Raw genomic sequence first — 13,517 nt, forward strand, 5'->3', positions numbered from 1 at the left:
AGCAGTACTTGGAGATCTAGGGAGGAACTACTATCTCACAGTGGCAAGTATGCAACAGGCCACATGAAAGCTGTTAAAAACTATAGAGATCCCCCTAAATCAGGGTTTCCCAACCAGACCCCTTGCATAATGGTATTGGTGATGGCATGAAAAAGGTTGGGAACCCCTGTCTAAGTGATTATAGTGGAAGTGCTCTTTCACCACACTGATTAGTTGTTACATTAGATGTAAGATGACAGACTGGCTTTCATGGTCCAGAGTAAGGTAACACATTATCAATGAACATTCTTAACCGCCCAGTAGCCACATAGGAATTTGTATCTATAGCTCAATTACGGTCAACTACAGTTAATTTTATCTGTTATTTGTATTCTTTCTGTATTAACCCTTTAACAACACCTATCGTTCAAAGTTCCCAGATCTATTCATTATTACCTTTCACTCTCACGAGAACATTTTGGCCCGAACCTCTCTATCTCCCTTTTAAAAGACTCCCACTTATTGTCTGTTCCCTGCAGCAGTTGGTCCCAATCTAATTTTATCTACTCCTGCCCACAATTTAGACGTCTGAATTACTGATCAGTCTCGCCCCTCTTCACTATTACCCAAAAGCTTTCTGAATTATTATCACTGGTTCCAAAATTTTCACTCATTGACACTTGCCTAAACACCAATCAGTAGTTGTCATTGTGGCGGTGTAGGGGGCAGATTGCAGTAAAGATTTATGTTGGGTGTCTCATTTTGTCCTCGGGCAAGGTACAACTGAGAGAAATACTTCCTGTGCACTTAGGGCTGATGAACCATTTACCTTCTCCTCCCCTTCCTTATTTCAACTTTTTATCTTGTTCCAGGTAGTCCCTGTCCTTTCACAAGGGGCCAATGCTAACTAATGGACTCATGCTTTGGAATAACTACTTGCACAGAAGATTTAGTCAGCAAAACAGCCTCCATCACCACTGCACTCTTCCATGTTGGATTGTGTAATTTGAAATAATTGTGGAACACTTCAAACATAGAATCATACTTATAGCCAGAGTAAGCTAGCTTTAACCTGAAAGCAATTTATAATCTCTTTAAAGGGAATTGTTTGGAAGAAGGGAGCACAAATCTTGATCAAAAGGGGGCATTGATGTGATTGTTGCTATCAAAATGTAGCCCTGGCGTCCAATCAGCATGAGGTTTCACCTTCCCTCGCTGAATACTTTGAGTGGCTGTTTGATGTATGTGCGTGCACTAGGTGGAATGTGACATCCACATAATTACTTCAAAACATTTGAGGCACCACCCAGCCTTCACAAAAGAAAAACATACTGGTATAACAGTTCCCAATTTCGTGCTTGCACTTATCATGAAAATCTACTGATAACAGTGTAACTTCAGATCATTCCCAGTAATTAATGTTATTTATAAACCTAAATAAATCAGTGAATTTTAAAGATCATGACATATTACACATCTTCAACATGTCAAAGTGTTCACATTTACATAGAGGGTGTGCTATTAGTAGTGAGTGCAAATGAGGCTAAGTTACTAAGGATGCAAAGTACACTTACTAGCAAAGTATGTATACAGTATACAAGCCTGAGATTTGTCTTCCCCACAGACAGCCATGAAACAAGGCAGAACAATAGAACTCATTCAAGGAAAATCACCAAACTTTTAGAACAAACATTCATCTTTATTAAATCATGTAACAAAATTGACTAATATCAATTTACAGTAAGAAATTCATGTAAGAAATATTTTTTTTTAAAAAGACACCAGACCACAGTCAGATTAGTTACTTTCCTGCTGTAATGAATATGTAATATTAGCTAAAAGCTCTCACTAAGAACGGCAAATGGTTAAAGTCTTACAATTTGAGTAAAGAAGTGGGCAGCTTACATCAGTACCAAAAATATAAAATACTGCAAGGGAGGATATGCCTTAAATGAATTTTAAAATCTTGGTAACAATATAAACAACTATCCCTTGATTCATGTGTGGATCTTAGAAAAGTACTGACCCAAACTGACACCTGTTAGTGTCAGCTAAATTATCAGCACTGACAGCAATACTACAGTTCTCTCTCATTGCTTCCATCAAGAAGGAGCTACAGGAGCCTGAAGGCATACACTCAATGATTCAGGAATAGTTTCTTCCCCTCTGCCATCAGATTTCTGAATAGACATTGAACCCATGAACATTACCACATTACTTTTTCAATTATATATATAACTACCATAATTCACAGTTTTATTATTGTGTACTGCCTTGTACTGCTGCTGCAAAAACAACAAATTTCATAACATATGCCAGTGATACTAAATCTGATTCAGATTCTGATTGCTGGTTTTGTTGCTTATAAATTTAATTTGAATTAATTGATCTTAATTTTCTAAGAATGAAACTGTGGAATATAATTGGATTCTGGAGAGACTAGAACTAGGGAACATAGCTTCAAGATTCAGGGGAATAAATTTAGGATGACAATGAGGAGAAGCTGCTTTTCCCATAATATGTCATGTATCTGTGGATTTCTCTACCCAGGGAAGCAGTAGAGGCCACCTCATTAAATTCATCTGAGACAGAGTTAGATAGATTATTGAATAGCAGGGGTATTAAGGGTTGTGGGGGAAAGGCAGGTAGGTGGAGCTGAGTTCAAAGACAGATCTGTAATGATCCTATGAAAAAGTAGTGCAGTCTTAGCAGGGCAGATGACCTACTCTTACTTACATTCCTTATGCTGTTATGTTGGTAGCCAAAGCAATTGTCTTTGCAGTAAACTGAAAGGTTTCATGAAAATCATTTGAAGTTCTTTGAACTCAAGCAAATTATATATCTTTGTATGGTCCATTTTATAATCTTGTAAGGACACAAACTAAACTACCTTTATCACTTAACAGTCTAAAGAATAGTTTCTCTTTTTTCTAAGTAATACATGAAGGGCAGTTATTCAAAATAAAGCTGATATTCCCTCCAAGTATTTCACTCAGACTATTAAATAATATTTAAGGTTGATGTTAGTTAAGGAAGTCATCCATAACCCTTTATCTTGACACAATACACAATTTAAGAGCCAAATACTCTTGAATAAGTTTGGAGAGGGTCGATTTGAATGGCAAAGCATCTCATTCTTTCTTTTCAGCTGAGATGTTTTTGCATACTGTCTTCATAATAACAGACAATTGTCGTTTACACAATGAACAAGTATGATATCCTGCTCAAACATCCTTATGATCAGGATTAAAAATGATATCGAACATTATTTTACTGTACATCTGGAGTATTTCTGGAATATCCAAGGGCAGAGAGAAAGCAACAGAAGAGTTCCCTCGTGTTTACGTTTTTAAAAACAGAAGAGTTTTATATATTCCGGCACTGTAGTGTGAATATCGTTCTGCTTAAGTGTGACACCCACAGACTAATCAACAATTTAGACCTGATCTCCTTAAAATTGAAGGATGTGAAATATAGGCACAAGTTGTAAATGCACTAATAAGATGATTTCTAAACAAACATAAATCGGTATTCAATGACAGATCTATAAGGCCTTTTCTTTACAAAGGATGCAGTTCAAACTATGATCAACCCAGATCCAGCCTTAACTCCTTCTGTGAAAGTTATTCTATGTCCAAATGAAGCTGCTGAAACTTTGTAGGCTGTGGTAGACTTCATGTGTGAAAGATGGCATGCTAATATACCTATCTAATAAAGGGGTCCCATTTCTCTTTGGAAAAGGATAAATTGTCACCTCGTGCAGACCATTAAGATATGCAGGTTTTTGACAGAGAAGCTCTGGAGGAACAGTTTCCACTTGTGAGGGGAGGCCTATCCACCCATCACTGAGTCCATCCAGGGAAAACCACCTCCAAGAAAACCAAAAGGAATTCAAAACCACTCAGAGTGATGAGAATGGGGAGCTCACTACCAAAGGAAGTGGTTGAAGGGAGACTGGACAAGCATGAGAAGAAGGTGAAAGGGATGTAAGATTGAATGGGAAAAAAGGACGGGGAGAACCTTAGGTAGAAGGAAGCAATTGGATTGAATAGGTTGGATGCGATGTAACATGAAACAAAATGGAGATAGGTGATCTTAATCTGTTTCAGTTTAAGTGCAAGAATCAACAAGCATTGGCAGACATATCACTGGTTTTATAATACAGTGCACACCACTGTAGTATTACAGGACTTTAAAATTAATAATAAACTATACATGCAGTACAGAATGTTGAATGCTGATTTGGTACAGAGATCTGAAGGGTCTTCACGTTCAGATTTTCCCCTCTGTGATCAAGGCTTTCAGCTCAACTGGGGTATTCACACAGAATACGTAGTGGGAAACAGATGACTTCTCCAAAATACTGGCCATGGCTTCACCGACATCCAGGTGATTGGCAAAGCCAGCAGCAATCCGATCTGGGGTCACAACACCCATGTTGAACTTCACCTGTCAATGTAACAACAATAATTTGCACCCAAGAGATTTCTATTGTACAACAGCATAAAAAGTTAACTTCCAATCACTTATACAAGAAATACGAACGTTATTAAATTACATCTATATTTTAAGACAGTCAGTAATGTAAAAGTTCATGAAAAGGAATTACACTGCAAAGATCAAATTTAATATTTTCAGTCCAAGTCCAACATGAAAACAGTAATGGTGTAAGCCCTTAATTGGAAGATGGTGTTAAGAATGATAAGTTAGGCTTAAAACCTGATGACCAAATGTGCCAGATATCATTAATGGCTGGAAAGTGACCTTGCTCATTTAAAAGAGGTGACAGAGGGCACAGGCATCATGAGGGTATTCAAGAAACAGGTTTCATTTCCCACTTAAATTACCACAAAGAAAACGAAAGCAATTACTGATCAAATATGGACCATTAAATCTGTATGGAAATCAGTTAGCTTGTCATTTAGAAAGTATTTGTTTGAGCAGATCCACAAGCACCACGGTAGCGTAGTGGTTAGTGCAATGCTTTTCAGCACCAGCTGTACAATCAGTCAGGGTTCAATTCCCACCGCTGCCTGTAAGGCGTTTGTAAGTTGACCCACGACCATGTGTGTCCGGATTCCTCCCAAACTTCAAAGATGTAAGGGTTAGTAAGTTGTGGGCATGCTAAGCAGGCACCAGAAGCAGAACAACACTTGCAACTGCCCCTTGAATGTGCTGGTCGTTATGCAAGTGACACATTTCACTGCATGTTTCGAGCAGAATGAAGAAGACAGGATTAATGTAGGATGAGTGTAAATGGTCGGTGTGGGCTCTGTGAATCAAGGAATCTGATTCCTCTGTATGACAAATTCATGAAGATCAGACGAATAAAGCCAATCTTATTAAAATCTTTACCTCATTCAGTTTGCATGGGACGTCAGGGTACTCCTCTCTGACAACCAGGCAGAATGCCAGAGCTGCCGCAGCTCCCAGGGTCAAGAATCCAGTCCCAGGCATCAGTAGGCGGTCCCCAGCACCACCTTCACACATGGGGAAGCAACAGGGAAAGGATTAACTGTTTGACACTGCACTTCATAATTCTCCTCAGGGTGCATTGCACCTAGGTTGTAACACATCGACCGGAAGCACTTCACTTATTCATCAGATACTTTACTACTTTCCATCCACAGCTGATCAGATCAATCCTGGACCAAATCTGAATCAATAAAGGATGCTTGACAGCTGTGGAAGGACTTGAATGCTATCAACCACTTACAATGTGAAATCAAGCAACATAGGTGACAACAGAGCTTTGCTTCCAGATAATCTCAATGCCTTCAATGCTGGCTTTGACCACCATGAATTCCCACAGCCCCTGGTGATCCTGAAATTCTGGTCCCTGAGGCCAACGTGAGAGTACCTTCTGAAGAATGAACCTTCGGAAAGCATCCAGCCCAAATAAGGTACCTGGCTGGGTACTGAAAGGCCTGTGCTGATCAAATGACTGGAGTGATGACCGAGATCTCTAACCTCTCACTTTGGCAGTCTGACGTATCCACATACTTGAAGCAGGGTTCAACTATACCAGTGCCTAAGAAGAATGTGATAACTTGTCTCAATGACCATCATCCTGCAGCACTTACATCTATAGTGATAAAGTGTCTTGAGAGGCTAGTGTTGAAGCATATCAGCTCCTGTCTGAATAGCGAGTTGGATTTGCTTTAATTTCCCTACCAGCACTACAGGTCCAAAGCAGATGCCATCTCACTGGTTCTTCACTCAACCCTGGAACATCCGGACAACTGAGATGCATACATCAGGATGCTCACTATCGACTACATATCAGAATGCAATACTATCATCCCCTCAACACAAATCAATAAGCTTCAAGACCTTGGCCTCAATACCTCCTTCTGCAATTGGATCCTCAATTTCTTAGACCCCAGTCTGTTTGGTTTGGCAACATCTCCTCCACAATCGTCATCAGCACAGGTTTTCCACAAAGCTATATGCTTAGACCCCTGCTCTACGCACTTTACACTTATAACCGCGTGGCTAAGCACAGCTCCAAGGCCATATTTAAGTCTGCTGATGACACCACTGTTATAGGACGAATCAAAGGTCATGACAAATCAGCATATCAGAGGGAGACGGAAAATCTGGCTGAGTAGTGCCACAACAACAACCTCTCACTCAATGTCAGCAGGACCAATGAGCTGATTACCGACCTTAGCAGGAGGAAAACAGGGGTCCATGAGCCAGTCCTCATTAGAGGATGAGAGGTGGAGAGGGTCAGCAACTTTAAGCTCCTTGGTGTTGTCATTTCAGAGAATCTGACTGGGCCCAGCATGTAACGCAAGTGCAATTACGAAGAAAGCATGGCAGTGCCTCGACTTCCTTAGGATTTTGTAAAGATTTAGCATGACATCTAAAACTCTGACAAACTTCTGTAGATGTGTGGCAAAGAGTATACTGGCCATATCACAGCCTGGTATGGAAACACCAATGCACTTGAATGGAAAAATCCAACAAAGAGTAGTGGATACGGCCCAGTCCACCACAGATAAAGCCCTCCCTACCACTGTGCACATCTACAAGGAGTGTTGTTGCAGGAAGCCATCATCACGGACCCCCATCACCCAGAACATGCTCTCTTCTCACTGCTGCCATCAAGGTGAAGGTACAGAAACCTCAAGATTCGCACCACCGGGTTCAGGGTCTTGAACCGAGGGACAACTCCGCTCAATTTCACTTGTCCCTTCACCGAACTGTTGCCAAAAAGTATGGACTCATTTTCAAGGACTCCTCATCTCATGTTCTCAATAGTTATTGGTTATTTATTTATTATTGATTTTTAATCTTTCTTTTTGTGTTTGCAGAGTTTGTTGTCTCTTGCACACTGGTTGTCCACTCTTCTGGTGGACTCTTTCACTGATTCCGTTATAGTTATTGGATTTACTGAGTAGGCTTGAATGAAAATAAATCTCAAAGTAGTATATGGTGACATGTATGTACATTGATAATAAATTTACTTTGAACCTTAAATATAAATTAACAGAATGATTGAGACTTCATGGCAACAAAATGGTCTGATAATCATAAACACAAGAGATTCTGCAGATGTTGAAAACCAAGAGTAACACATACAAAATGCAGGAGGAACTCAGCAGGCCAAGAAGCATCAATGGAGAGAAATAAAGAGTTGACATTTTGGGCTGAGACCTTTCATCAGGACTTTGATGATAATTATTTTGGTTGCCGTATGACTATTTCCCCTACCTTTACGAAGTCAGATCCAGTCTAAGGTTAGTCCATACCAATAGATAACCAATAGAGATTACTGCAGTGATTAGAAATATGAACCATTGCATATTTTTTTTATCTTATAGCCTAGACCAACCATAGAGTGGTATTGAACTGACTTAATCCAGACAAGGGATAAAACCTTGCACTGTGGGTCTGAACTCATTTACTCTGTGCAGAAACTAATAGGCAGCACAGGGGTGCAGCTGATCGAGCCTCTGCCTCACTGTGTCAGAGATCCAGGTTCGAGCCACACCTCAGGTGTTGTCAGTGTGGAGTGCGTACGTTCTCCCTCCAGGTGATCCGACTTCCTCCCACATTCCACACACGTGGGACTGCAGGTTATCTGGGCATTGCAAGTAACCCCTAGTGTATGAATGAGGTAGAATGTGGTGGGGGGGCAGTTAATAGAATGTAGAGAGATTAATGTAGGATGAGTGTGAATGGTTGGAGTGGACTATGGACCAAGGGATATATTTTCATGCTGCATCTCTCTATAACCAATTCATGAAAATCATATCTGCTGCTTCAGTTCTGTGCTCTTCAATATCCCTAACTGTAATCACTGCACCATTGGTGGTCTTACCAACAGCTGCCAAAGCACAAAGTTCTTGTATTACTACTCTAAAACTCTTTACCTTTTCTTTAAGATGCCTGTCGTACCTACATCTTTGCCAGTTTTCTTTTAAACAGTATATGCTATAACAGTACAGTTCTTTGGCTCTTGCAGCAGGACTCTTTAATGTCTCCATATGGAAAGCCCACTTTCCAAAGCAGATATGAGCTGAACGATAGTCCTTTCTTCTCACTGTTGCATCCAACACAGAGCCCACCAGATCCACAATATATATATGAAATAAGTAGTTCAAAAAGAGAGCAAAAAATAGTGATTCACTTTACATGGGTTCATTGTCCATTCAGAAATCTTTTCTTGAAACATTGAGTGTGTGTCTTCAGGCTCCTGTATCTCCTCCTTGATGGTAACAATGAGAAGAGACATGTTCAGAGTGATGTGGGTCCTGAACGATGGATTCCACCTTTTTGAGGCATCACCTTTTGAAGCAGTCCTCAGTGTTGGGGAAGCTAGTGCCTGGCTGAATTTGCAACTTTCTGCAGCTTTTTCTGATTCAGTGTAGTGGCCACTCCATACCAGAGGGCAATACAACCAGTTAGAATGCACTCTATATTACATCGGTAAAAATTCGCTAGAGTCTTTGATGACACACCAAGTCTCCCCAAGCTGCTAATGAAATTTAGCCACTGCCATGCTTCCTTTGTAATTGCATCAATATGTTGGGTCCAGGATAGATCTTCAGAGATGTTGACACCCAGGAACTTGAAACTGCTCACCCTTCCTGCTGCTGATCTGTCTAAGAGGGACGATGTGTGTTCCCTCGACACTCCCCACCACTCTGGTATCCTGTCTTTCTGTGCTTGTACTTAGCTTCCGTGCATGGAGAAACACTGGTTTGGGTAGGAAATGATGTACAGCATGGCCCTTGCCCCACAAAATCCATCCCTCCAACCAAAAACACCCGGCATTGGGGAACCCTTCAGGATGAGGGGGCTGTACCTGCTCCTGGAAAAGTGGCATTCAACGTGAGGAATTCTTCTCATGCTGAATATTGAGGGAAAGATTTCCATTCCATGGATGATCAGGCCTGGATTCTTCATGGGAAACTTTGTGGAAAGATGTGCAGACAATGGCTGCCAACAGTACAGACAAATTCCTGTGCCTGCCATTTCAATTTTCCTCACCAAAATTGCATTAGGTTAAACTATATTGCATCAATTATCTCACTGATGCAACAGTGAGATTCAAATTGGGAGACATGTCAGAGATTTTCCAAGGCTGCTTGGAAAGAGCAGGGGAGATGAAAGTCAACATTACTATGACCTCTATGCGAAGTGCAGTCCAGACTGATGACCATGGCTTAAGATCTTCCCACAGAAGTGGTAGATCTTATTCTCGACAGTCTTGGAACACATAAGCATGCCAATGGTTTTCTGATTTGAATGTTCTAGTTAGGATGTGGTGTCCTTAGGACTCTATGGAAGAAGACTCTTCACTGACTGGCATATCTTAGCTTCCTGGTCTGGAGTTCCTGAGTGATTACCTGAGTCATAATGACTCCTTCAAAAACACTGGACAACAAAAATTTTGTTTCCTGAATACTTTGGGGTGTATCTTATGGATTGTGGGCTGCTGATCATGAAAATCACCGTGAAATTTCCCTACCACGTACCATTTTTTGAAATTGCCTATATTTGTTATTTCAATTCACAATTCAAATCCGAGTAACTGGTGCCAAGATTAAGAAAGGCATCTTTGTTGGTCCACAAACCAAACAGGTTGTCAATAATAGGCAATTTGAAGAACATCTAGTGGGACTGGAGAAAATCACATGGAAGGCATTCAAGGATGTTGTTGAAATTTTTCTGGCAACTACAGAGCACCAAACTACATGCTGCTGGTTGACGACTTGCTTCAAGCACACAAAACCATGAAGTGCTACATGTCACTGAAGATTCATTTTCTGCATTCATATTTCGACTTCCTTGCAGATCTGGCCCCGTCAGCGACAAGCATGGTGAAAGGCTTCACCAAGGACATTGAGGTCATAGAGAAACAGTATCAAGGTAACTGCAATCCATCAGTACTGACTGAGTATTATTGTACAACTAAGCAAGAAGCCCCAGAACACTGAGTACAAAAATGAAAATCACCAACAAAACATTTTTAGCTTCGTTGAACTCTTGCATAGCATCAGCACCATTATGCAATTAAATGCATTATATTCAATAAAAGTTAATCTCTTGTTTCTCCAAATTCCTACACGAGGCAAGTAATCTGAAATTATATTTGTGCTCAGCTTCAAGTGGTCTATAATAAACAAAAAAAAAAATTCTGATGAAGCAACCTTTGGAAAAAATTTGTTGTCCAGTGTAATGGAATACTGCCAGAAGTGCCACAAATGAACATCCATTTTATCAGCATCTCAGCAATAAAATAATAGTGAGGAATTCCCTGATAGCTTCAATAAACCCTGAAGACATTGGGAGGTGTAAGTATGGAAACTCCCAATTTTTTGAGACAAACAATACTCTTAGTTCTATTGTGGCTTTTCCACAATGGTTGGAGTTTGGTGCTTTCACCTCCCACTTACCTTGACACTCAGCACTATGCAACCTGCACGCAACATCATGAGTGACATTGGGAAAGATTAGGCATGTTAATGTGAAATAACTGTTTAAGTGTCCCATCCAGTTCCATCATTTCAACCAAAAATGTTTGCGTCTGCCTTTTACTTCAGTCTAGATTGAATTTCACAAGATAAATACAAACAGAAGAGGGATGACATGATACAAATTCCAGGCTCATTTGTTCAGTTCTCTTATGGCCATATTATAGGGACAAAACTTTTTATAAAAAAGCACACAGAAATAAAATAGGGTTGTAAAGACTTCTGTTTATATTCAAAGATTGCCATCTATCATGCTTCTAAACTGCAGATACACAGTGTATCTATATTTGCTCTGTATCTGAACAATTAGCCAAGGTCATTGATGTATTATTATTATCAGTAATCATTTAAAATGTTTGTTCTCAATCATTATAACCGCTAGTTTAAGTGATAGAAGAATTTATACAGTATAAATGAAAATGACAGATCCTGGTCATTTGTGTCTGAGTTATCTTTTCCTTCATCATAAGTATTTTGGATGACTGCCCTAAGATGTGCGTGACTACTACCCAAGATTATATCAATGCCAGCAATCCAGAGATATCATTGTAATGGACGTCATGCAGTTTTGAAATGCAACCAACTTGTACTGCATGGCCAAAAAAAAATGAGAGAAAGGAATTGATGACTTATTTTTGGAATCAGTCACTTCACTATAAATTCACTTCTTTTTCCAGATGTTAAAAAGGGCAGTCAAAAAGTACATCAACTGAATTCTTGTATATTCGTGCACAACTAAATGTTGATGTTTCTCTTCTGAGTATAATAAGGTAGTTGTCAATCACCTTACACTAGTGATGTTTCCATGAGATTCCTGCCCAGCTGGTATTCCTAGCCAGGACACCATCAGACCAAAGAATTGTGAGCTGTACGCCAAACCCAATGGGTTTCCATCTTCCCACTGCAACCTTTCATTACACCATTCCGGAGGACAACCTATCTTTGCCACAACACAATAATGCTCACTAATATATTCAACCTCGAAGGAATAGAGCCAGGCTCTGCTCTTAATTCAAACTGGCATGTTGCCTAACAACACTGTTTTTTTCCTGCTGGCCCCATCAAATCAGGAGCAAGAGAGGAGGCACAGGTACATGAGTGATATTTTAAAAAGGGCCATTTGTGGGCTTTCGTTGTTTTTCCAGTGGCCCAATTGAATCAGGGGTGTGAGAGGAGGCAGATCATTGGTCTATGAGTGAAATTTAACAAAGGAGCATTCGCAGGCTTTCAGCGTTTTCTGGTGGTCCAATCAAATAGCAATTCATGAGCAAAAAGAATAAAAATAAGATAGGGATGAGCGGAGCGGCCATTGTGTGAGTAGACCAGTCTTAGAGCGGAGAAGTTTTGGTTCAACAGGCTTGGGCGAGGTACATATCTGATGTTTCTTCTTCATCATTCATTCTTTGTTTGTTAGTACATAGAGCGGTGAGGATGGCTCAAGAGGCTGTATTGTGTTGTTGGTATGAGATGTGGGAATTCTGGGAGACCTCCAGCCTCCTGGGTAACCACATCTGCACCAGGTGCATTGAGCTGCAGTTCCTCAGAGAACGTGTCAGGAAATTGGAGCTGCAGCTTTGGTTTTTAGAAGAAACTGAGGAGGTGATAGATAGAAGCTACAGGGAGTTAGTCATTTCTAAGTTGCAGGAGGCATGTACCAAGGTGACTGTCAGGAGAAGGAAAAGAAATGGGCAGCCAGTACAGAGCATCCCTGTGGCCATTCCCCTCAATAGTAAGTATACCGCTTTGGATACTCTTGGGAGGGGGGAAATGATCTACAGCCATCAGGTCTCTAGCACTGAGTCTGCCACTGTGGCTCAGAAGGGAAGGGGAAGGAAGAGGACTGCAGTAGTGATAGGGGATTCAACAGTTAGAGTAGACACGAGATCCTGTGAACATGATAGAGATGCCCAGATGGTATGTTGGCTCCCAGGTGCCAGGTCAGGGAAGCCTCAGATCAGGTCCATAGTATTCTAAAGGGACAGGGTAAGCACGCAGATGTTTTGGCACATATTGGCACCAATAACATATGTAGGAAAAGGGAAAAATTCCTAAAGAGAGAATTTAGGGATGCTATGCAGAAAGATGAAAAGCAGGACCTCCAGGATAGTAATATTTGTATTGCTGCCTGTGGTAGGAATAGGATGATTTAGTAGATGAATGCGTGGCTAAGAAACTGGTGCAGGGAATAGGGTTTCAGCTTTCTGGATTTCTGGATCTCTTCTGGGGATGGTATGACCTGTGCAAAAGGGATGGGTTACACCTGAACCTAAGGGGGACAACATCCTTGTGGGCAGGTTTGCTAGAACAGTTTGGAGGGTTTAAGCTAATTTGGCAGGGAGAGAGGAAACTGAGTGATAGGGCTGAGACAAGAGGAATTCTGCAGATGCTGGAAATTCAAGCAACACACATCAAAGGTGTTGTTCCTCCAACCTGAGTGTGGCTTCATCTTTACAGTAGAGGCGGCCGTGGATAGACGTGTCAGAATGGGAATGGGATGTGGAATTAAAATGTGTGGCCACTGGGAGATCCCCTTTCTAGATCTTTCTGTCT

At 40.8% G+C, this 13,517-nt stretch overlaps 1 protein-coding gene across 1 annotated transcript in view; it reads right to left on the reverse strand.

Annotated features, from left to right (window-relative positions):
* Positions 1-1,679: 1,679 nt before the first annotated feature.
* LOC140210306 (uncharacterized) overlaps positions 1,680-13,517 on the reverse strand; it is a 32,978-nt gene continuing 21,140 nt past the window's right edge. The window contains exons 5-6 of the mRNA XM_072279184.1: positions 5,335-5,459; positions 1,680-4,428 (exon numbers count right to left, since the gene is read on the reverse strand). Coding sequence (XP_072135285.1) covers positions 4,252-4,428; positions 5,335-5,459 — 302 coding nt within the window. The 3' untranslated portion in view covers positions 1,680-4,251. The remainder of the gene's footprint in view (positions 4,429-5,334; positions 5,460-13,517) is intronic.

This window comes from Mobula birostris, chromosome 15 (assembly GCF_030028105.1).
Source record: "Mobula birostris isolate sMobBir1 chromosome 15, sMobBir1.hap1, whole genome shotgun sequence".
Taxonomy (NCBI): Eukaryota; Metazoa; Chordata; class Chondrichthyes; order Myliobatiformes; family Myliobatidae; genus Mobula; species Mobula birostris.